Here is a 22,438-nt window from a genome sequence, read left to right on the forward strand (position 1 = left end):
CTCCCACCAACGATAAACCCTAGGTGACAATTCGACTTTATTTCGAGAAGATTTGATTGATTTACAGTCAGTAAAAACAACGAATTTTCTCCCATGCAGATAATGACGAAAATGTTTTACAGCATTCACGACCGCCAGCGTTTCCAATTCATAGGATATGTACCTGGACTCACAGGAGCTAGTTGCTTGAATACTAATTCAACTACATGAGGCTTAGAGTTTATGCGGTGCAAAAGGATTGCCCCATACCCTATAGAACTGGCATCGGTATGCAACTCTATCGGAAACTGTGGATCGAAAATAATCAAAACAGGCTTGTTTGTTAATACACTGATGATTTTGCTGCGAATTTCTTCATGATGTGCTTGCCAATCAAAACAATTCTTTTCAGATGTGAGAAAATATAATGGCTTCATTAATTGTGAAAACCTCGGAATGAATTGACGAAAATATGACGCTAACCCAATAAACTGTCTCAGTGTAGCAACTGATTTCAATGGAGGCAACGCCACTAGCGATTCTATTTTGTTTAAATTTGGACGTATCTCCCCCGCTTTTATCTCGTAGCCAAGGTACTGAACTGAAGTTCTCAAGAAGAAGCACTTTGAAATGTAAAATAAGAATCCTGCCTTCACTAGAACATCTAATACCAGTTGCAATCGCTCATACGCTTCTTCTTTTGTTTCCGAAACAATATATCGTCCATATAAACAATTACAAACGAATGAGCCAAACTGGCAAGTGCTTTCAATACAGCTCTTTGAAACACTGAGGGTGCGTTCCTTAAACCAAAACGCATCGAAAGAAATTCGTACTGCCCATGCAGGACTAGCAAAAGGTGAATTACTAGGTCTGATGACTTTATACTCGATTAATTCATTGATTTTAACTCGTACTAGTTCCCTTTCGCATGGACTAAATCTGTATGGCCGCCTTTGCACAGTCTTAGTCGGTTCAATCAACCGAATACGAATTCCCCCAGTACTCACACGCGTTTGCGGAGTGCCTTCTGTAAACGATTTTGAATGTTGCTTTAGTAATGATATTAACATTTCTTTTTCATTTCCGACCACTTTAGTTTCAATGCTATCAAAATCAATTGGTTCAACTGTTTCACAAACATTCACAACTTTAGTTTGAATAATCTTAAAGTTATCATAAGACACTTCAACTGAAAACCCGTGAGCCAATGTTTCTCTGCCAATTACAATATTATTCGTCATACATTGGTCTGGTACTATGTGAATCAAAACTCCTTAAGAATTACCATCAATCATGATGTTTGACTCAACTTGTACAGTGCATAAGTATTGGCATTGCCTATTCTCTTTAGAGAGATAACGCTATGAATCCTCTTACCAACTAACTTATTAGAAACACTTTCTTTAATTAATGAACACTCAGCTCCCGAATCAAATGTTATTGGAAATCTCTCACCATTAACCAGCATACTCGATTTAGGTGCCACCACAGTGCACAGCTCCTCTCTTTTTTCCGATCTTACTCTCAATCTGTTATTCTGGACTTTTTTTTTGACAATAAGTGGCAATGTGTCCCGGCTGTAACAAGTTACAGATGTCCTTTCATGATGAGACTTCCCAGAACGCCGCTCCTTTTCAGTTGATGAAAACTGAAATCCTAGTCCAGATCTACAGTCTTGCTTTTTATGTCCTGGTTTTCCACACTGATAACATTTTAGTTCGGCAGTTTTAGCCCGATTGATCTTCGGTTCCCAGTTTGGTGCAATAGGACGCTCCTTCAGCGCAGAGAATACTTGCAGCTCCGCTTGCAGCTCACGTCGATTGCTGACATGCGTTGTGTGTATCATTCGTTGTAAACGCCGGTCGAAATTAGCCATATGTCCAAGAATCAAAGCGATGGAAATTTGTTCACAATTTAAATTACGCAATTTTGTGCACAGTGACGTCACGCTGCGACTCGCAAAAACAGGCAAGCTCCCACCGTTCCTTGGGCGACTATTCAGAAGATTAAAAATAACAGCGGCTGGCGTCTCTGAAGTCTCGAAACGCTGCATAAACAATTGCCGGAACTGTTGCCAAGTTATTCCTAGGTAGCATATTTGTAATAACCACCACCACTGCGTGGCAATGTCCGGATTATATTTCGGCAAGGAAATCTCGCCAGTCTGTTGTACTGTGCTGGCATCTGTAGCTTCTTAACCAGTTCCAGAAAATTCCGGTTTTGTTGCTCCAACAACGCGAAGACATCCCTTGACAAAGTTTGGTTAGGGCAGAATCCCACTTCTGATGTCCGAGAACTAAAGTCATCCCTTTGGAAGTCGTCATTGCTGGTTACTTGATCGTTTGGTTCCTGATTGCCTGAACTTAATTCTGGCAAATGCAGCGAGTCTTCGATGCCTTTGTTGCTCATAATTCTCTCTTAAGGATCAATCACTTGTCTATCTCACGCCACGCTACAAACCAGAAGAAGAAGAAAAAGAGAGAACAGACCTAGCAACGCATACGAAGCCACACTCGGCCTCAGCTCGCAAACTGAGTCTCCATTCTACCAAAACTAATATCTAGTATACCAGCACAACCCATGGTCATACCATGCACTACATACTCTCCAACAAGTTCTTGTTTTATTTAAATTTTTTTTCGAACATATAAAGTACACGGTGTTTTAAACTTTGAATGTGTAAAACATGAAGTACTTAACGTGTGTTTTATTTAATTATAAAATACTCCACACTTCGAATTAGACACGTTTAGCACAGGTGAAATAGTATACCGTGTGTATCGAAATTTTCGAGTATTAAACTTATGTTTTGCATTTACGAACCCTGTTACGAATTAAAGAAAAGTCGAGATTTTTGAGGAAGGCAGATGTCATACCAAACTACCAGCACTTATGTACTGGCAGCACTCATATAGGATTGCTCAAGATCAAACGGTTACCTTTTGGTATTAAAACAGCTGGAGCTATTTTTCAGAAGGTAATGAAAAGTTTGATTCAGGGCTTAAAGGGAGTTGTTGCTTACCAAGATTATATAACTGTAACTGGCAAAGACCTTCAGGATCACGTTCAAAATTTAAAAAACGTCGTAGAAAAATTGAAATTTTTCGGACTGCGACTAAAAACACAAATATGTTAATTTTTCAAGTCCAAAATTGACTTCTTATGGTTTTCTATAGACAAAAATGGCCTTATCAAAAATAATGATAGAATTTCAAGTGTTTACCAAGCGCCTGGAACTGGACCAAGGTTTGGAACTGTCGGAACTTCGTGCCTTTATTGGAATGGTAAATTACAATTCTGAATTCATAAATAATTTAGCACAGAAAATTAGCGCACTGTATTCATTACTTTGTGAAATTGTAAACTTCGTTTAGTCTCTGGAATGGCAAAAGGCACGTGATGCGACTAAAAGAGATGTAACTTCAGATCAGGTATTAGTCCATTTTAATCCAGATTATTTATTTTTTATTAAAACAGTATCTTTTGGAAAATAGGTTTACACTAAGGACGGACCATAAACCGCTTTTGGGCATTTTTGGAGAATTAAAAGGGCAACCGCTCGGATACAGAGGACGGTCATTTTATAAGGCTTTGAATATTCTGTTGAGTATGTAAGGGGTTCTAACAACGTAGCAGATAGACTTTCAAGAACACCATAAATGAAGAAGGCTAGAGATTTTGGGGAAAATAACTATATTCAATTCATTTAATCTAATAACGTCTTCAAAAAAATTTTACGGACTTTTCTCGAGAAACCAGGCGAGAACCAAAACTATCAAAAGTTTGTGAAGCAAGGGTGAAAGTTTTTGGACATTGTAAAATTTGGATACAACTAAAAAGGAAGTTTGGAAAGGCTACGTCGAGTTCATGCTTCTCAAAGAGCATTATTTCATTCCACATCACGGCGTTCTAAAACCTGACAACACCACCACTAAAATAAGACTACTTTTCGACGCAACGTGCAAGACATCAAGCGCAAGTCTTCAAACGAAGTATTGCATGCCGGCCCAACCGTCCGGAGCGACCTATTCGCGACACTATTAGAATCAGAACTCACAAGTACGTTTTGATGACAGACATAGAAAAAATAAACCGTCAAGTGTGGATTGGTACGAACGCCCAGTTTCATAAGCTAATAGTCTGGAGCAGAATGCTTAAATATTATCGCCCTAGCACGGTAAAGTATGGGAATCTGCTCCGTTTTTTTTTTTTTTATAGCACTCAGCACTCTTCAAGTGCAAATGTAATTTGACCACACAGCCCTCAGCGAGTGATAAGTTGCGCCAGCTTATTCCCACAGCTTGGCGTCTGCAACAATTTTATATATGCACATAACATTCCTTTTCTCTCTCCCTGTGCGAGAGCGGTGCACATAACATAACATAGATTAACATAAGCTAAAACATAAGGCGGTTGAGTCGCTGCCGGCTTGACCGACAGCGCCGACTGCTGAGAATTGGGCTAAGCTATAGCTAAGAATATAAAGGCCGTAGAGATGACCACAAGTGAATAAAGTTTGAAAAAAAATGATTATTCCAAAAAACTGACCAGTGCGTTTGTGAACTATTAAAAACACACGGAACCTTTATTGACTGATGTAACAAAATGTAACTTCAGTAGCTTGTGGAATAATGATGTGTTTTAATGATAGTAAAGGGCAAGTTTGTCTGATTAGGGTTAAAGATACATGTTTGCACTTTTGCTAGTTTACACGTATGCGCCAATCGGCTAACCATTTTTGCAAAAGCACGAGATGAGCTGATGAGTTTTGCGTTGCCGTTGCAGAGCATTTAGATTGACTTAGAATGGCAGTATTATCAGCAAATGTTGATGTTGTTGTAAGACTGGTTGTCTGTAGATCTGCTGTGTAAATGATATAAAGTGTCGGTCCAAGCGAGTTGGGGTACTCCATTTTCAATTGGATGATATTTAGAGAAAAATCTTTGCATCGTACTGCAAAACTTTTTTCCTGCAGGTATGACGCCAATATTATATGGGTGTTTTGTGGAAGTATAATTTTAATTTTATAAATTATGTCGTCTAAATTAACACGGTCGAATGCTTCGGCAACATCTAGAAAAATTGCGGGGCAATACTCTCGTCGTTCAAATTTATTTCGGATCTCAAAGGTTATCCGCTTTATTTGTTCAATGGTTCCGTGTTTTCCGCGAAAACCAAATTAAAACATTGGAATGGCTTTGTAGACCTGAAGGTGTTGCTTGATGCGACTCTGGAGCAGCTTTTCAAATAATAATATATCAATAGAAACGGCAGGAGGCTAATTGGCCTGTTTGGCGATGGTTGGGACTTGTCCTTTCCGGCTTTATGGATCATTGTGATGACAGACTTCCTCCATTGCTGAGGGTAATAGCCCCATTTCGTCACGCTTTTAAATATTATTGTGAGAAAATATACTGCACAGCTCGGCAATTCTATGATCATTTTAGGGGAGACCCGGTGTTCTCTTGATTTATTGAGACTTTATGACTCTTGTTACTTCATCTGAATACAATATAATTTTGATTATGATTATGAAGTAGCTTCATGATTGTTGATAATTGGAAGCTCAAAGCTATTTGTTGCTGGAAGTGGTTTAAAGTCGTTTTCTAAATGGACGGCATACGTTTTTGTCCTCTCTTCGTTGTTGTCGAGCCCAATTTCCTGTTTGAGTGTGTAATGGTGATTCACTTACGATTGGTGGACATATGTCTGATTTAGCTTTCTACAGTGATTATCGTTTTCTATTTGGATAGAGTACCTTCATATTGAGCTCGATTTATATCATCTTCTAGGGCATTTCGTAGTATGTTATTGGCTATATTTAAGCTCACCTTCGAAGCAGGTGACTTATGGGCTTGCCACCCTCGGTGAAGCCTTCTTTTATTGCGTAGCAATATAATTAGAATCAAAACAGCTGGAAGGCTTATTAGCAGTTATAATTGGAATGAAGTGTTGTGCATTCAATGACTAACAGAAACTAACGCATCTACTGAGCTGTCAATGTCTTCTTCACAAGAAGCGATTGGGCAGTAATTAATATGGGTCCTAACATACGTTCTGTATTTGAGCCAATATGATTTACTAGAAATTAAAAAGAGTTAGCGTTCTGACAGCTGTGGATGGTCATAGAGGTGAAGAAGGATCCGCGAGTGATCAGACGATAGATCTAACAAGTATTCCGCGCTAATATGAGCAATTTTCTTGCAACAGCTTAATCAATAAAGTCAGGTTATTTTTAGGATCTGTAGTATTTAGGCTTGCCCGGAGAGATGAAGTCAAGCTTGTTTCGTGGTGTTATTATAGCGTAGTAAAGTTGTCTTCCCTTGGGGTTTGTGAGTTGAGATCCCCAGTGGGAGTGTTTTGCGTGTTAGTTACCAACTGCTATAAAGCGGTCACCTAATAGGTCAAAGAATTTTACAAATTCTGCTTCGGAAATGGAGAATCGAGGTGGACTGTATTCAGTGGCTAGGTTTATATCAAACAAAAACACCGTTTAACGAGGTAAAAAATTCGAGACGATCGCACCGTCAACGTACTAAATATCTGATATCAAACTTTATGACAAAAACTAAATAAGCATTTAACTAAATAAATATACTTTTTAAATGTTCCCATTCGGACCTCTTCATCCAGGTATTTTATTAATTTATTTATTAAATTTGATATCAGATATTTTATATGTTGAAGGTTCGATCCTCACGGTTTTTTTTTTTTAATATAGTCAGACTAAAAAAAAAATACTTTAGCTATACTTCAGTACTAATTTTATTAAAACAAACTACTGTAGAAGGGGTTTGTCGAGCTCTCTTATAAAAAAGTAGGCAGTGTAGTTAAGGGTTAGATTCAGAATGCTAGCCTGTACTAAATGCAGCCCATCATGATCAGTTGGAGCCCTCTAACGCGGGACCCGAAGCTCACGGCTTTAGCTTATTCTTTCATATTTCCACCGCCAACGATACCAGTTGTCTGGAATAAACTTTCCCCGACCAGCAGGCAGCCCTCGGGGTTTCTTTGTTACTTGGTTAAGAAATAAACTGTGAGTAACAACCATCCAAAAAAAAAAAAAAGCAACGAAAGCTTATTAGTGCTTCTAATTAGTTTTTATACCCTTGCAGAGGGTATTATAATTTCAGTCAGAAGTTTGCAACGCAGTGAAGGAGACATCTCCGACCCTATAAAGTATATATATTCTTGATCAGCATCACTAGACGAGTCGATCTAGCCATGTCCGTCTGTCCGTCCGTTTCTACCCAAACTAGTCTCTCAGTTTTAAAGCTATCTGCATGAAACTTTCCCAAAAGTTGTCTTTCTATTGCAGGTAGTATATAAGTCGGAACGAGCCGGACCGGACGACTATAGCATATAGCTCCCATAGGAACAATCGGAAAAATAAATAAAAAAAAATTATAACTTTGCTGTTTTTCATTTTTTTTGTTTAGTTCTTCGACATATAATAATGGTTAATTATTTCAGAATTACGGTTTAAATTTAATCAAAATCGGACGACTATATAATATAGCTCCCATAGGAACAATCGGAAAAAAAATGAAAAAAAAATATCACTTAGCTGTTTTTTAATTTTTTTTTTAGTTCTTCGACATATAGTATTGGTTAACTATTTTAGAATTATGTTTAAAATTTTATCAAAATCGGAAGACTATATCATATAGCTCCCATAGAAATAATAAAAATATATAAAATAACTATCAAATAATTGAGCTGCAAATCATCATAGCTTCAATGTTTTTAAACATATACGCAAGTAAATCATAATTTTAATGTTTTCAAAAATTTTTAATTCTTGCAATAGCTGCAAGGGTATATCACTTCGGCTTGCCGAAGTTTGCTTTCTTTCTTGTTTTTAAATAAATCTATTCCTATAACGCAACACGCGTTCAACGGTGGCTAAATACAGTGAACTACCTGAGGCCTTGTCGGATGCTGGCTTAGCACAACCATATTCCTCCTGAGACCGCACCTAGCCCTAACCGCAGTGGCTAACTACACTGCCTAGTGGCCATACCTAGTAGCGTTGCCTAACAGCCGTAGCACGATCAGCAGCTACACAGCATCCCAAATAAGACCAAAAACCAGTTGAAATAGAGCAAAGCAGGTGCAGCAACAGCAGGGCTTACCTCAGCAGCTATACAGATGCCTAAGCAGGCCCAACAAGCTGTCCATTGTTGCTACTTATCCTAACCCTACCAAAACATAAAACTAATGCACGTTGCTACTATATTTTTCTAAGTAATTTTATTAGAAAAAAAAGTCTACATAGTACGAATATAGATTTTCCTTAAACAAAAATTTAATAATTATATTATTTTGCTGTGGTTATCAGATATTAAAGAGAAAAATTATAGGCTGTTGAGAGCCTGTGAAAACTTACAGTGAACATAAAAAAAAAATTGGCGAAATAAATAATATGTGAATGTGCTCAGTAAATGTGTAATCCCGCAGTTCAAAAAAATATCAACAAAAAATAAACGAATATTTACTTTTAAAAAAACTAGATGCTTCAAATAAAACCGACGACCATATAACTAATTAAACATGTATAAGAAGTCTATTTGTTAGACGATCGCCGCTGCGACTGTAAGTTACTTTTATCATACCTTGTTTCATTATTTCCTTTATTTAGTTATTTGGGCACTGGTCAAACCGAAAAAAATTTACGATGTTTTGTTTTGAATATACATATTTAAGAGTTTACGCTGTATTGCTGAACCGTTGCTTGCAAGTTCTAAAGCCCTGTTTTGATAAACGAGGGCCGGTACAATAGTTTCCTCAATGATCATATGCTATTTACTGGCATTTTTTATAAATTTATATATATAGTAATCATTATTTGTATATATTAATCCCGTTCTCTTTCAGCAACATTAAACTCTTTGCCATTTTCGACAAGAAAAAAAATGAAATTAATTAGTTAGACAGTTTTTTTTGTATGTATGTAAATAAAACTGAATTTTTGTGAAGCATTAGTTTTCAAATTATTTTTTTGTAACACACAACAATAAAGTGTATCTCTTAATTTAGTTATTGCAGGGTGCAAACAATTTAAAGTCGCAACATAGGTGTGCCAGAGTAGAAGCTTTATTTAGTAGCTTTAAAAGTTTTGGATCTTGCGTTTGTACAAAAGTTGGAATGTCTGCAAGAGTTAAGACTAATTTTTTGTTCTTTACTTACTAGACACGAAGATTGTTCTGAATCCCGGAAATAATTTTTAATTTAAAAGAAAAAAAAACTTTTTCCATATTGAGTTTCTTTTTGATTAATTATAAAAATAAATTAATGATTATTGTTCACGTTTGAACATGGATAATTAGGTTGCTGGTGCAACACCACTTCAGATTACACTTGTGACCTAAGAAGGATGTTCCCCTTCCCACATAAATAGGATGGGATAACCCAAAGAATTTACATTTGACATTTATGACACACACTTGTCCCCGAATAGAACCTGCTGAATATATTTCCGTCACGGCAAACGGTGACTGCACCAATGACTGCATGGAGACACATAGAGTCAAAGGAAAATCCTGCTGATTTAGGAACAAGAGTCATACAATTGGACAAGCTTGGAAACTCTGAACTTTGGTGGAAAGCACCGAAGTGGCTAGGTAAAGAAAAGAAAGACTGGCCCTTGGAAAAAGAGGATACAGTACTACAAAATTTGAGCACGGTAAAATATGGAAAATAAATTCAGCAATATGGGAAAATTGATTAAAGTAATGGCTTATGTACTGAGATTCATAAATCGATGTAAAAAAGAAATCGTGTCAGGATCGAATAATTTATAAGTAGAAGAATTGGAACGAGCAGAAATAAAAATTTTTAAGCAACATCAAATTTCCAGAAGAACTCGAAAAATTGAAAGGGATAGACTCCAAGTGTAAATTAGCACCCTAACACCCATTTTTGGATAGCAATGGAATTTTAAGACTGGGAGGCAGACTACAATTTTCGGAGCTAAATTTTAATTAAAAACATCCAATTATAATAAACAAGTCACATTTGGCTAAGCTGTTAATTGAAAAAACTCATTCAAGCTCGATGCACGGAGGAAATCGCATAATAGAAGCACGGATCCGAAGAAAATTCTGGATAATGGGTTAAAAAAATATAATTAAAACCGTCGTACATCATTGTGTACGGAACACCAGATTTCGACAGCAATGTGGACAGCAATTAATGGGGCAGATTGCGGAACAAAGAATAACTACATCAAAACCGTTTACGCATTAAGGAGTAGACTACGCCGGACCTATTAATATGAGAGTTTCCAAAGGAAGAGGACAAAAGTCGTATGTATGTATGAGTACAAAGGCCGTTCACTTAGAAGCAGTAAGTTATTTTACTACCGAAGCTTTTATGGCAGCCCTCAAAAGATTTGTAGGAAGAAAAAGACGATGCAGACATATATATTCTGACAATGGTACTAACTTTGTTGGTGCAAAAAGAAAATTAAATATGGACCTCATAGAAGCTATTAAACGAAACAGTATAAATCCGATTCTAGCGGATGAACGCATACAATGGCATTTTATTCCCCGGCAAGCCCTCACTTTGGAGGAATTTGGGAAGCTGGAGTGAAATCAGTAAAGTATCATTTAAAACGAGTCATAGGAGATAGCACACTTACTTATGAAGAAATGAGCACATTATTAGCAGAAATTGAAGCTATATTGAATTCCAGACCATTGTATCCGATTGACGATGGAAACAATCTTGAAGAGATATTGACACCTGCGCATTTTTTAATTGGCAGACCAATACTTGATATACCGGAAGACACAACGGAAAAGTATGTATCACCTCTTGATAGATGGAAGCTGTTAACAAAAATGAAGACTCATTTCTGGCAGAAATGGAAGGACGAATATCTCGTTACGCTTCAGAAACGACCAAAATGGGAAGGAGAAAAAATTAATTTGGAAGAAGGGCAATCGGTACTTATAAAAAATAAAAGTACAAGTCCAACTAATCTCCGCTTGAAAGGATAGTAGAAACTCATCCTGCGCCGATGGAAAGGTCAAAGTCGTTTCTTTTAAAACTCAAAGTGGAGTTATTAAAAGACCCATTGTAAAACTATGTCCATTGGAAACGGATCAAATGGTAGATAGTAGTAGGCCTGACAACAAATCATCAGCTTTAATAAATTGTCTTTTAGCGTTGTCTCTTATTACCGGGATAAAAGCATTAGCACAATCGGATAGCGGAATAACAAGTATGCAATCTTTGGAAAATAATACGATGATATACCTGGACAATCTTGTACTTATGGACATCGCAGTGTCGAAATGGAATTTAATTATATATTATAACTTGGAGCCATACAATACCGAGTTAAGACAGATAGATAAATATATCTGGGTGCTAGCAGTTAATTGCAAGGCTTTAATTTTATATGATGGAGCTTGTAAAATAATGATACGCAATTTTAATAATAGAATTAATCAACTAAAAGCAAATAACGAGTTGATATTTAAAGCAAAAAGGCAGAAAAGAGCACCCTTTGAGTTTATTGGAACTATACACCATAAATATATGGTGCTGGAACCATGGATGCTACAGACAGAAATATAATTGAAGCAAATATACAAAACATTTTCGATAATTAACAAGATCTGCAACATATGTATATGAAACAAACATCCTTAATAGATTCGAAGTAAAATATCATAACAAAAACATCAGAGGAAATGAACAGTTCAAGGCGATGGAAGACGAAATAATGAGGTTGAACAAGGAAGTACACGAAAATCAATATGTCAATCGGATGGCACTATCATATCAAACGATGCTGTTTCAAATTACTGCTGGAAAGTTGTGAGAAAACGCTAGGATCAATCACGGTCGGGTTAACCTTCAATTGTTAAAACCTCCGCAAATATAAAAGGAAATTGCTGTAATTAAGGAAAAACTAGCACCGAACCTACAGCTACCTGGATCAGCAACTGGAACAGAAGAAAGCATCAACGGTGTATAGAATGATACCAATACCATTCGAAAGTTATGGCAAAACAATCGTTCCTCAGTAAAAGGCTGACTTGTTAATATAGAACTTTAACAAAGACTCTTACGCGTTGAAAACAAATTCACAATTAAACGCCTGCTCTCGTCAAAGTAATCAGCATTTTCTTTGTCGAGGAAACTGGGTCTGGAAATCAGCCACTGACAATTCTTGAGAGTTATCGGCCCTAAAGCAAAGTCGGAACCCAATATGTGAATTCCAGAAAAGTCGTGCCGAATGCATATGGGTAGAATTGTCTACTTCAAATTCTTGGCTGTATAAGGTTTTCAACTACCCGGTGTTGGAATGGACATGTGGAAACCATCGAAGTCAAGACACGCATATTCAAACCCAAGGAGTACTGAGACTGCGCAACGGATGCTCAGCCCGCAATGGACAACACCTTTTAACAGCTGCGCACGAAATAATCACAGAAGACAATATAACGGAGCCGGTAGCACCACTGGTTACAGTAGCTTTTAATATTAAGACAGAAAAAATAAAACCAATGGCATCAAGGCTTAAAAATAATACAAATATTATAATTAACATTAAAAACAACTAGAAGAACAAAAAGCAGAAAATATTAAGTTAAGAGGAATTAATATCCATACTGCTGGTGGGCATTTGGCTCTAATAGTTATAATTATAACAATAATCGTAATAAGTTTAATTTATGTTAGACGTACTTGTAAGAATGATAAGGAAAAAAATAATATAGAATCCGGGCTACCAATGAATACATTAAATTCAAATAAATAAAGGCGTTAAGGCCCCCCGCAGAATGTTAATGTTTGAACATGGATAATTAGGTTGCTGGTGCAATACCACTTCAGATTTTACTTGTGACCTAAGAAGTATGTTCCCCTTCTCACATAAATAGGATGGGATAACCCAAAAATTGACATTTGACTAGTTGAACGGAGCTGTTTTAGCTGCCCCCAAGACACGCGATATACGCTTCTAACAATTATTAAGAGATTTTAGGTAAAGACGAACCAGCTGAATATATTTCCGTCACGGCTAACGGTGACTGCTTTATTTGTCTAAGAGGAATTAAATGAGCTGCTCAGTTGTTATCAGCTAACTGTCATACATTTCATCGAGTCTGTTTTAACACAAAGGTTCAAAATCATAAAAATTTTCCTGTGTGTAAATCAGATTTAAAACCCTGTAGTGAAAGTGCAAGTAGGCCATCGAGTGCACTGGGTAGGTCTCAGATTGATTTGAGCAAGGAACTAGCAGGAAATCCTATTAAAGACGACTATAACATGGAAGAGTTTCAGCAAGTCGTTAGGAAATCTAATTAAAAACGGAATCTTTAGCAGAAACTATTCGCGCTGGGTTCCAACGAATGTTAACTCTTTCGAAGAACCAAAAGCAAGCCGCAGATGTTGGTAATAGGTTAACAGAGAGTGATGATCAACTTCAGGAAAGAGGGAACTTTCCTGCATCAGGATATTCTTTGGCTACAGGAAATCTTCCTCCAATAGAAAGTACTCCTGAAGCAGGCAATTGATCTTCAGTAGGAAATTGCTCTAAACAGGAAGTGAGCCCGAATCTAGGTTTTCGCAAATGAATACAAATTTAAAACTAGATCGTATTAGCCAGATAATGATAAACTGGAAACTCCGTTTCTCAGGCCGATCAAACATGTCGATTGTCGGAACGTTTTATCGGGAAACTGGGTTACGAGCTGCAGTTATTTGTTGGGTTGGGCGAGTTTTTATTTCTTTATAGACAGGGCAGCCTCTATAGCTGCCAGTGTGGTTTCCCCCACAGTTGCTTCATTTCTTGGCAGAATGGTACTCCTGAAGCAGGCAATTGATCTTCAGTAGGAAATTGCTCTAAACAGGAAATGAGCCCGAATCTAGGTTTTCGCAAATGAATACAAATTTAAAACTAGATCGTATTAGCCAGATAATGATAAACTGGAAACTCCGTTTCTCAGGCCGGTCAAACATGTCGATTGTCGAATTTATTATCGACTTGAAGCCTTTACCTTTCAATCTCTAAATGGTATCTTTGATCAAATAGCTCGCTATATAAGCAATATATAAGACGGAAGTGCTAATGACTGGTTTTAGCGTTATCACAAAAGCGTGCAAAAAAGTCAGGGTACTGGATCATTGCAGTGGGTCTCAATTTAAAGAGGAACTTACGGATCTCAACATTCGCTCAGCAATAGATCGACGTAAGCAGAGGGAAAACGAATCGTTTGATGAATTCTATGAGTCGATCGTATTGTTCGCCGATAAACTTTCGGTTCCATTGTCGGACCTAGCATTGCTGCAAACTTTACGGCTAATTTGCTGCCTCAAATTCAACATGAACTTTGTATGAGAAAGTGACTACCACAGCACACCTACGTTACTTAGTTAGAACTCGTGAAGTATTTATGCTGAGCTTAACAAAGAATAAACCTATATCGCAAAGGCCACATCCTCCTGTACGACGTCCAATTCACGCAGTAGAGACACATGGAGATTGCGAAGAGGTTTTCAGCGATGAAGACGAGAGTCTTGAGGTAGCAGCAACTAATTGCCTTGCTGGAAATGTCGAGCGAAAGGCCATCGATACCAAGATTGTCTTTGCGAACGACAGGTGTTTTGTTACGGCTGTGGTCAGCCCAATACTTATAATCCGTCCTGTACGAAATGTACTGGCACAAAAAACGTAGGAGATCGTGCACCAGTGGAAAGTGCACGGAAAAAACAAACAGCAAATACGACTCAGACGTATTTGTAGAGCCACCTCAATCTTCAAAATCAATTCTAGCAGACAAAACCACAAACCTGCTAGTACCAAAACAATTGCATTCACCACCAGAAATAAGCAAAAGATCTCGCTTGCTCTTATCGAGGGACAACACAGCGCCTAAATTTTTACATCGTTCCGTCACTTTTTCATTCGTTATATTTAGTCCGATACGGTATTGCTAGCTTAGCAAGTTCGGGTGTAGAAAAAGTCATTCAATCATTTCCAGCATTTTGTGAAAAGGGTCTGGGTAAAACAAATTTGTTGCATCACAAAATAGATGTAGGTAGTACAAAGCCCATTAGGTAACGACCAGTTTGCCCCTGCTATCGAAATTATGTATGAGGAAATAGATCGCATGATTGGCCTTGGAGTCATTGAAGAATTTAATACGAAAGGTTGCTATGCCACTAATAGAGGGTATCATAAGTCGTCTACCAAAGGCTGGTTCATCACTAGCCTGGACCTTAAAGAGACTTATTGGCAAATACCACTCGACATTAATTCTAAAGACAAAACCGCCTTTACCTTTATATCAATTTGAAGCCATGCCTTACGAATGCCCTTCAACAATGTCGAAGTTAATTGATCACATAAGTCCAGCCTACCTTCGAATTGAGATATTCATTTATCTGGACGACCTCCTTATAATTTCTTACACTATTGAGCGGCACATATAAGTGTTGCGCGAAATTGCAGAAGCATTGGAAAAAGAAGGTCCGACCATAAACGTTCAAAATAGTTGGTTTTGTGTCCCTGAAGTTCATTAACTATGGCTGCCATAAGAACTAATTTCGGTTGCCTTACAAAAAGCTCACTATAGTCCGTTTTCCTCTCATTGTGGGATTAATAAGACACTAGAAAGGATTAGACGACACTATTTTTGGCCAAATTTAGTTAATAATATTAAAGATTACGTCAATAATTGTGCAGTGAGCAAAACCTCTAAGCATGTGGGTGTAAGATCCGACGATCTGTCGATATTTATTGATGTTGCTTGAATATAGGCGGTAGCAAACGACCGCAATTGGTAACGCCTTATTTGATTCTTGGTCAGAATACCAGTACCTCCATGGACCTTTCCATCATGATGGTTTGTCGCAAAAAATGTATGTTTTTTTGTTTTTGTTCGTTAGGCGAGTCTCTGATAAAAGCATGGCGTCACTGCCGTGTTGATTTTGGAACTTCAAAAGCTCATCTTTGTGCTATGTGCCATTTGCATTCCAAAAAGATAATCTGGGAGAAACCATTTAAAAAGATTTTAGTTTAATTAAGAACTCCAGGATCAGATTTTGAGTGCGCATAAGCTCCTGCAGCGTTTGCTGTATTGCAACCACAATGGTTTGTTATAGTTACCAGCATTGATTTGCCACTAGGCAAATGGGGAGTAATTTCTGGATACTCCTTCGATGTCTGTTGCTGCATTATTTCTGCAGTGATTTGATGAAGCGTCGGTTTAAAGATTGAGGTGTTTGACCCGTTTTTGTAACATAACGCTTGAGCAAAAAAAACTCCCGGGGTCGTGGTTAATGGTATATACGGAACGTTTTATCGGGAAACTGGGTTACGAGCTGCAGTTATTTGTTGGGTTGGGCGAGTTTTTATTTCTTTATAGACAGGGCAGCCTCTATAGCTGCCAGTGTGGTTTCCCCCACAGTTGCTTCATTTCTTGGCAGAATGGTCTGCTATATTTGCAGGGCAGGCCTCCATTTGATGTGGCTCCCCACAGGCAACGCAGACTGCGCGCAGAATCCAATATGTTTTCGTATGTCCATATTACTGGCAATTTGTGCATTAGACGGGTCCATTCCGTTTGTGGGATTCCACAACGGGAATTCTACGATGCAGTAAATAATTAAATTTTTTTAAGGCTTATTTTCAGGTGACAACTCTACCTTGAACATTGGTTGAGAAATTTTATTTCTATTTATTATGTTCGTAGCCATTTTAACATCAAAGACCTTTCATAAGTCCATTAAGTCATTAAGTCCTATCTCGTCGATAAGGACTGTTGACTCGATTCCTTTAATAACCACTTGTAATCCTTTGCTTTCTTTAAGTTGGTAGGTGTAGTAATTTATTTTTCCTGACGAATATAAATGGGTGGCGGCCAAAGTGACTTGGACTTAGGTGTTTGAGCGGTATTATCATCTTTGCGTTTGTTTTCCTCATTGATTGTGGGCTTAATTTTCTTCTAAGTTGCACATAGCGATCATTTCCAGTTTGTAGCAGCGCTCCGTTAGCATTTTCCGTATTTTTCGGTAGCGGTAATGGTAGCCGGCCAGAAAAAACTGACTATATCGGGCGCTGAGTAGGTGCAGTTGATGTGGTAGTTGTAGTATTTGTTGTCGTTGTTAGGGTTGAAGTCACAGTTTTAAACAATAACATTGAGCTGGTCTATGTTGAAATTAGCAGATCGTTGGTAAGGTTGTACGGGTCGGGGGACACTCCACGGATCGTTTATTCTTTGCCGCGTGGGCATAGTAATGCAGGGGAGAGAAATCGTGCTCTCTCCGTATCGGCTTTTAGTGTTGCAGTTTTTATTGGTATTGCTAACTCTTCCTCTCGTATAGAGAAGTAAGAGTTGTTTTTGATGGACGAGAGCCGACGTTCGTCTTGTTCTTGTTGCCGAGTTTTGGTTTCAATTTCCGCAAATAAAGAAAAATATTGGAAGGAATTTCGAAGGAAGACATTGCAAACGACGTAAGCATTGACGAAGCCTGGGTCTAATTTGGATGCCCCAAAAGTCCACTCTAAAAGGCTCACAAAAGAAATTGTCTGCTCTAAATTGGCACAGTTCTTTTATCCGTTAGTGCTGTTTGCACCGGTTGTGATAAATGCAAACATATTTTTGCAACAACTGTGGGGATGAAACTGGAATGGGATGAAGAGAAGAAGATCTGCAAGTCGAACTTTTCGGAACCTTTGCGAGCTTTCTCTTGTCAATTTTGCCTACTGCATACCTGCAGTCCTGTAGATAGGCATTCAATAGCGAGCCTTCTCTTTCTCAATGATATAATAATTGGTAATATTGATAGTCCCTTCCTATTAAACTCAATTAAATTCAACGACCCAGCCAGGAACCTCCGTACCGTCGTCCCATTTAACGAAAGTGCTGCGAGGACCAAATATGCGCGGAATGAGCCAATTTGGAGAGCTTTGAGAATTTTGTACTCCTTGCCAACGAGTATTGGATTGGGGATCAAAAAAGGATGTACTTAGGCAATTGCTTAGGGAATATTTTTTTAAATCAATATCTAGTTTTAGAGTTAAGTAAGCCCATAAGCCAGATAAGGATTTAATCCATTGGCGAATAAATGAATAATTAAATAAATAAATACTAAAAAAATATCGAGAGGATCTGCTACAACTAGACAAGGTATAGATACCCCGACACGTCTTTGAAGGAAAAATTCGAGTCACCAAAGAGCTCCACACCTTTGTTGATGCATCGGAACGAGAATATGGGGCGGCAATTTACATTCGTGCAACTTACAAAATCAACCAGATTTCAGTTCGACTATGTTGCTCAAAGTCCCCAGTAGCCCGATTTGAACTATGTGCTGTAGTGTTAGGAGCCGAACTCACCGATAAGGTCAGAACGGATCTGTCCTTGGGTTGTAGCGTTACGGGATTCTTCTGAAGTGATTTCATGGTGGTATTATCATGGATTAATGCAGTGGAAACAACGTACCACACGTTTTTGGCTAATAGAATTGCCAAAATTCAGGCAGTAACAAGTCAAGCACAATGGCGAGGTATCCTCGCCAGCAAACTGGTCGATCATTATCCGTGGTTTTGCGGACCGCTATTTTTGCACGGTTTAACAAGCCAATGGTCCACCTCTGAGCCCTTCAGTCCCAGCGATCTGGAAAGAAGGCCAAAATGTATAAGCTTACCAATTTCGAAATACACAATTTGACAAGACGTAACAAGTCCAGCACAATGGCGAGGTATCCTCGCCAGCAAACTGGTCGATCATTATCCGTGGTTTTGCGGACCGCTATTTTTGCACGGTTTAACAAGCCAATGGTCCACCTCTGAGCCCTTCAGTCCCAGCGATCTGGAAAGAAGGCCAAAATGTATAAGCTTACCAATTTCGAAATACACAATTTGACAAGAACTCTATAACTGCAAGCACAGTAAGTTAATTCCATAAATTGCATATATGTTGCGTTTCTGCTAAAACAAACAGATCAACAACGTCAACGGTAATCACTGGAGAGCTGCATCGGGCTAAAACCGTAGTTCTACGTACCATCCATCAAATTGGGTTTGCTGCATAATTACACCAACTTCAACTTTATGAGACGGTGGACAAGAAGAACCGCATTATATCATTATCTCCCGTACTGGACGAGGATGGTTTAATAAGAGTCGGAGAAAGGGTAGAAAATTCAGTACTTCCTTACGAATCAAAGCATCAAATATTAATGATCCCATTGTAAGGATGTTGCTACGGGAGATGCATGAAGGCAACATGCATGGCGGTGTTCAGGCCTTGCGGGCTACTGCCCGGCAACAGTACTGGACTCTCATGGAATCACAGCAGTGTTGGATGCACCAGAGACCTGCCACAAAATCGAAAAAAAAGCCAGATAAGGCATACATCAAAGTTTTTTGCTGCTTCTCCACAAAGGCAGTGCATCTAGAATTGGTAAGCGACCTAACGGCAGATGTCAGACCATTCATTGCGACAACACAACAAATATTGTTGGTGCGAACAACCAGTTTAAGGAATTAGAAACTTCCATTTTTACAGAGAAGGCTAGGGATCAGATTATAAACCATTATAAACCAAAACGGCAAGTCGATTTCAAATTCATACCACCATGAGCTTCGTCCTTTGGAGGGCTGTTGGAAGCAGCTTATGACAACCACATCAACAGCATCTCTGACTTTTGAGGAGCTGAATACAGTTACAGCATACATGGCATACATGTTTTAATTATTATTGCAAACATGAAAGTGTCATTTTCAATTATATTAAAGGGTCAATTCGTGGATCTTGTTCTAACCAAGATAAGGAAATTTTAATTGAAAAAATGTTAGCATTACAATTAAGCTTAAGTCCAAAAGAAACGTGAAACTATTAAAACTATTGTTCTTGGCTAAGGTCGCTTTTAAATGTTACTATATAACTAAGCTTTTGAGAGAGGTTGGACGATACTTTACATCAAAAAAGTATTGAACGCAAAAAAAATACTATTTGGCGAACTAAATATAAAAGGCGATTTTTGGAAGAAAATTAGGTCAAATATAATCTCTCAGAAGTTTAAGGTATATTCTAAATTTCTATATTTTAAACCCTCTTCCTGCATTTGATTAAAAATCACTAAGGCAAAAGAAACAAACTGTGATATCTTCAATAATAAAGGTACGACCACTCCCATTTTTTATACCCTTGCAGAGGGTATTATAATTTCAGTCAGAAGTTTGCAACGCAGTGAAGGAGACATCTCCGACCCTATAAAGTATATATATTCTTGAACAGCATCACTAAACGAGTCGATCTAGCCATGTCCGTCTGTCCGTCCGTCTGTCTGTCCGTCTGTCCGTCCGTTTCTACGCAAACTAGTCTCTCAGTTTTAAAGCTATCTGCATGAAACTTTCCCAAAAGTTGTCTTTCTATTGCAGGTAGTATATAAGTCGGAACGAGCCGGACCGGATGACTATAGCATATAGCTCCCATAGGAACAATCGGAAAAATAAATAACAAAAAAATTATAACTTTGCTGTTTTTCATTTTTTTTTTTAGTTCTTCGACATATAATAATGGTTAACTATTTCAGAATTACGGTTTAAATTTCATCAAAATCGGACGACTATATCATATAGCTCCCATAGGAACAATCGGAAAATTTTTTTTTTTTTTTTTTTACATATGCATTTTATTTATTGAATCTTCTCTGAATTGAGACTAACAATAAGTATATAAAATCTTAAATTAAAAAGCTATATCTGACAGACAAGTTGACTGACGCGGGATGTAAGGGCTCTAATAACTATTGCTGAGCTGGAAGGTCATTTCGTTGCAATCGGGTCCGGTTGGAAACCCTGGCTAGGCCCCTGGCGAGCTGGTTTGGATGAGATGTTAGCTTGGTGTGGTAGGACGCCTTTTGTTTTGAAATTTCATCTTTTACGGGTAGAATGCCAAGATCTCTGTGGTTGTCGTTCCGAACATACCAAGGTGCCCCAGTGATAGTTCTCAGGATTTTTGATTGGGCTCGCTGGATAATGTCGATGTTACTGCTGCTCGCGTTTCCCCACAATTGGGAGCCGTAAGTCCAGACTGGCTTAAGCGTTGAATTGTAGAGCAGAACCTTGAAGTCCAGGCAGAGGGGGGAGCGAGCGTTTATGAGCCAATGGAGGTTATTGGATTTTAGTTTTAGATGAATTTTCTTAGCTTCGATATGTCTCCGCCATGTAAGTCTTCTGTCAAGGTGGACGCCAAGGTACGTTACATCGTCAGCTTGTGGAAGTGGCGTGTATTCAGAGTTAGCGGGGGACACGTTTGTCTGTTAAGAGTAAACGTTATGTGTTTACACTTTTGCGCATTTATTTTTATACGCCAGTCTGATAATCACCTCTCCACTACCACGAGATGATCAGCTAGTAGTGCTGTTGCCTGAATTGGGCATTTGGACCGACTTAGGATCGCGGTATCGTCTGCGAATGTTGAAGAAGTTAGCCGCTCGTTCGTGGGAATATCTGCGGTGTAAAGGAGAAATAGAGTTGGACTAAGGGCGCTACCTTTTGGAACTCCAGCCTCTATCGTGTAATCGTCAGATATTGTAGTGTTGCATCTCACGGCGAAGGCTCTGTTGTAAGGGTACGATTCAAGTATCCTGTGAGTGTTTTCCGGCAGTAACATTCTGATTTTATGCATAAGGCCATCGAGCCAGACTCGGTCGAAAGCCTGCGCAACGTCAAGGAGTACCGCACTGCAGTATTCCCGAAGCTCGAATGCAGTTCGTATTTCTGTTGTTAATCTATTGACTTGCTCTATTGTTCCATGGCTTTCTCGAAAGTGGTCCGATTATAGATCCAAAAGCGATTTTGCAGATATTAGATTGCGAGAAATATGTTTTGTCACAGCAAAATCAATTAAATCAGGTAGTTTCTAGGATCTGTAGGCCAGTATGTAGGACTGCCTGGTGAAACGTAGTCCAGTTTGTTGCATGTTTTGAAGAGTGCATTATATAGTTGCCTTCCTTTGGGGGTAACAAGGCGGGATCCCCAGTGTGTGTGCTTGGCGTTGTAATCACCTGCTGCTATGAATCGCTCTCCAAGTAAATTGTAGAAGTTACAGTCTTCTGAGACTGTAAAGCGGGGTGGGCAGTAGACAGCGGCAATGGCAAGGTTTCTGGTGCCCAACTGTAATTTTATCGATGTAGCTTGCAGATAATTTTTTGCAAACCGGTGGTAAAAGTGGTGTTTGATACGGTCTCTTATTAAGATGCCGGCTCCGCCATGTGCTTTACCATCTGGATGATCGGTGCCGTAGAACGTGTATCCTCGTATTTGAAGTTATATTTGCTGGTGAGATGCGTTTCTGCCAGCAACATAACGTCGATGTGATTTTCGTTCAGAAATTGAGTTATTTCAGGTATATGCCGTGATACACCGTTGGCGTTCCACAGAGTTATTCGGAGGCTAGGCATAATTTATTTGGACTGCTGA

General features: G+C 38.5%; 1 protein-coding gene across 2 annotated transcripts in view; it reads right to left on the reverse strand.

The window, feature by feature from the left end:
* The window catches only part of LOC128256359 (uncharacterized), a 40,020-nt gene that overhangs the window by 10,659 nt on the left and 6,923 nt on the right, over positions 1-22,438 (reverse strand). The window contains exons 1-2 of one of the 2 annotated variants that reach the window (XM_052986657.1): positions 18,450-18,620; positions 18,344-18,394 (exon numbers count right to left, since the gene is read on the reverse strand). The exons of the other annotated variant lie outside the window; for it this stretch is intronic. Coding sequence (XP_052842617.1) covers positions 18,344-18,394; positions 18,450-18,542 — 144 coding nt within the window. The 5' untranslated portion in view covers positions 18,543-18,620. Of the gene's footprint in view, positions 1-18,343; positions 18,395-18,449; positions 18,621-22,438 lie in introns of those variants that run through there. 2 annotated transcript variants of the gene reach the window in all.

The sequence above is a fragment of the Drosophila gunungcola genome (genome assembly GCF_025200985.1).
Source record: "Drosophila gunungcola strain Sukarami chromosome 2R unlocalized genomic scaffold, Dgunungcola_SK_2 000015F, whole genome shotgun sequence".
NCBI classification, from domain to species: domain Eukaryota; kingdom Metazoa; phylum Arthropoda; class Insecta; order Diptera; family Drosophilidae; genus Drosophila; species Drosophila gunungcola.